Below are 527 nucleotides of genomic sequence, written 5' to 3'. Positions count from 1 at the left end.
GGAAGGGCAGCAGCCGCAGCAGGCCAGCCAGAGGGACTTCTGGATGTCTGGGTTTCTGAAGGCGTAGATGATGGGGTTGATGAGGGAGTTGCAGGTGGCGGGCAGCGCCAGGGAGTAGGTGTAGACCACGGGGTAGCTGGAATCGGCCACCAGGGAGTAGATGGCGAAGGGGATCCAGCACAAGGCGAAGGTGCCGAGGATGAGGGAGAGGGTGGAGAGCCCTTTGCGGGTGGAGGTGGCCTGCGCCGTGGCGATGAACTGGTGCTGCACGGCGATCTGCTGGGCGTGCCGGAAGGCGATCTTGCAGATTTGCAGGTAGAGCTGCATCATGAGGGCGAAGAGGAGGAGGAAGGTGACGGCCAGCACCGCCGCGTTGTCCTTGGTGACGGGCCGCAGGATGCTGCAGGCGCTCTGGTCCCGCAGGCAGTTCCAGCCCAGGAGGGGCAGGAGCCCCACGCCCAGGCACAGCAGCCACATCAGCAGCACCATGGCGCAGGTGAAGCCCAGCGTGCGCTCGCTGTGGTAGG

General features: G+C 65.3%; 1 protein-coding gene across 1 annotated transcript; it reads right to left on the bottom strand.

Moving 5' to 3' along the window:
* Positions 1-6: 6 nt before the first annotated feature.
* Positions 7-519, bottom strand: LOC104126071 (G-protein coupled receptor 12-like; the record flags this gene model as incomplete). Its single annotated transcript, XM_035894052.1, has 1 exon — positions 7-519. A coding segment is annotated over one exon (513 nt), but the record flags the coding sequence as incomplete, so codon positions are not given.
* Between the last annotated feature and the right edge of the window lie 8 nt (positions 520-527).

The sequence above is a fragment of the Egretta garzetta genome, unplaced genomic scaffold (assembly GCF_000687185.1).
Source record: "Egretta garzetta isolate BGI_Z169 unplaced genomic scaffold, ASM68718v1 scaffold595, whole genome shotgun sequence".
Taxonomy (NCBI): Eukaryota; Metazoa; Chordata; class Aves; order Pelecaniformes; family Ardeidae; genus Egretta; species Egretta garzetta.
The sequence above is the reverse complement of the archived record's forward strand: the minus strand, read 5'-3'. Positions and strand labels throughout refer to the sequence as shown.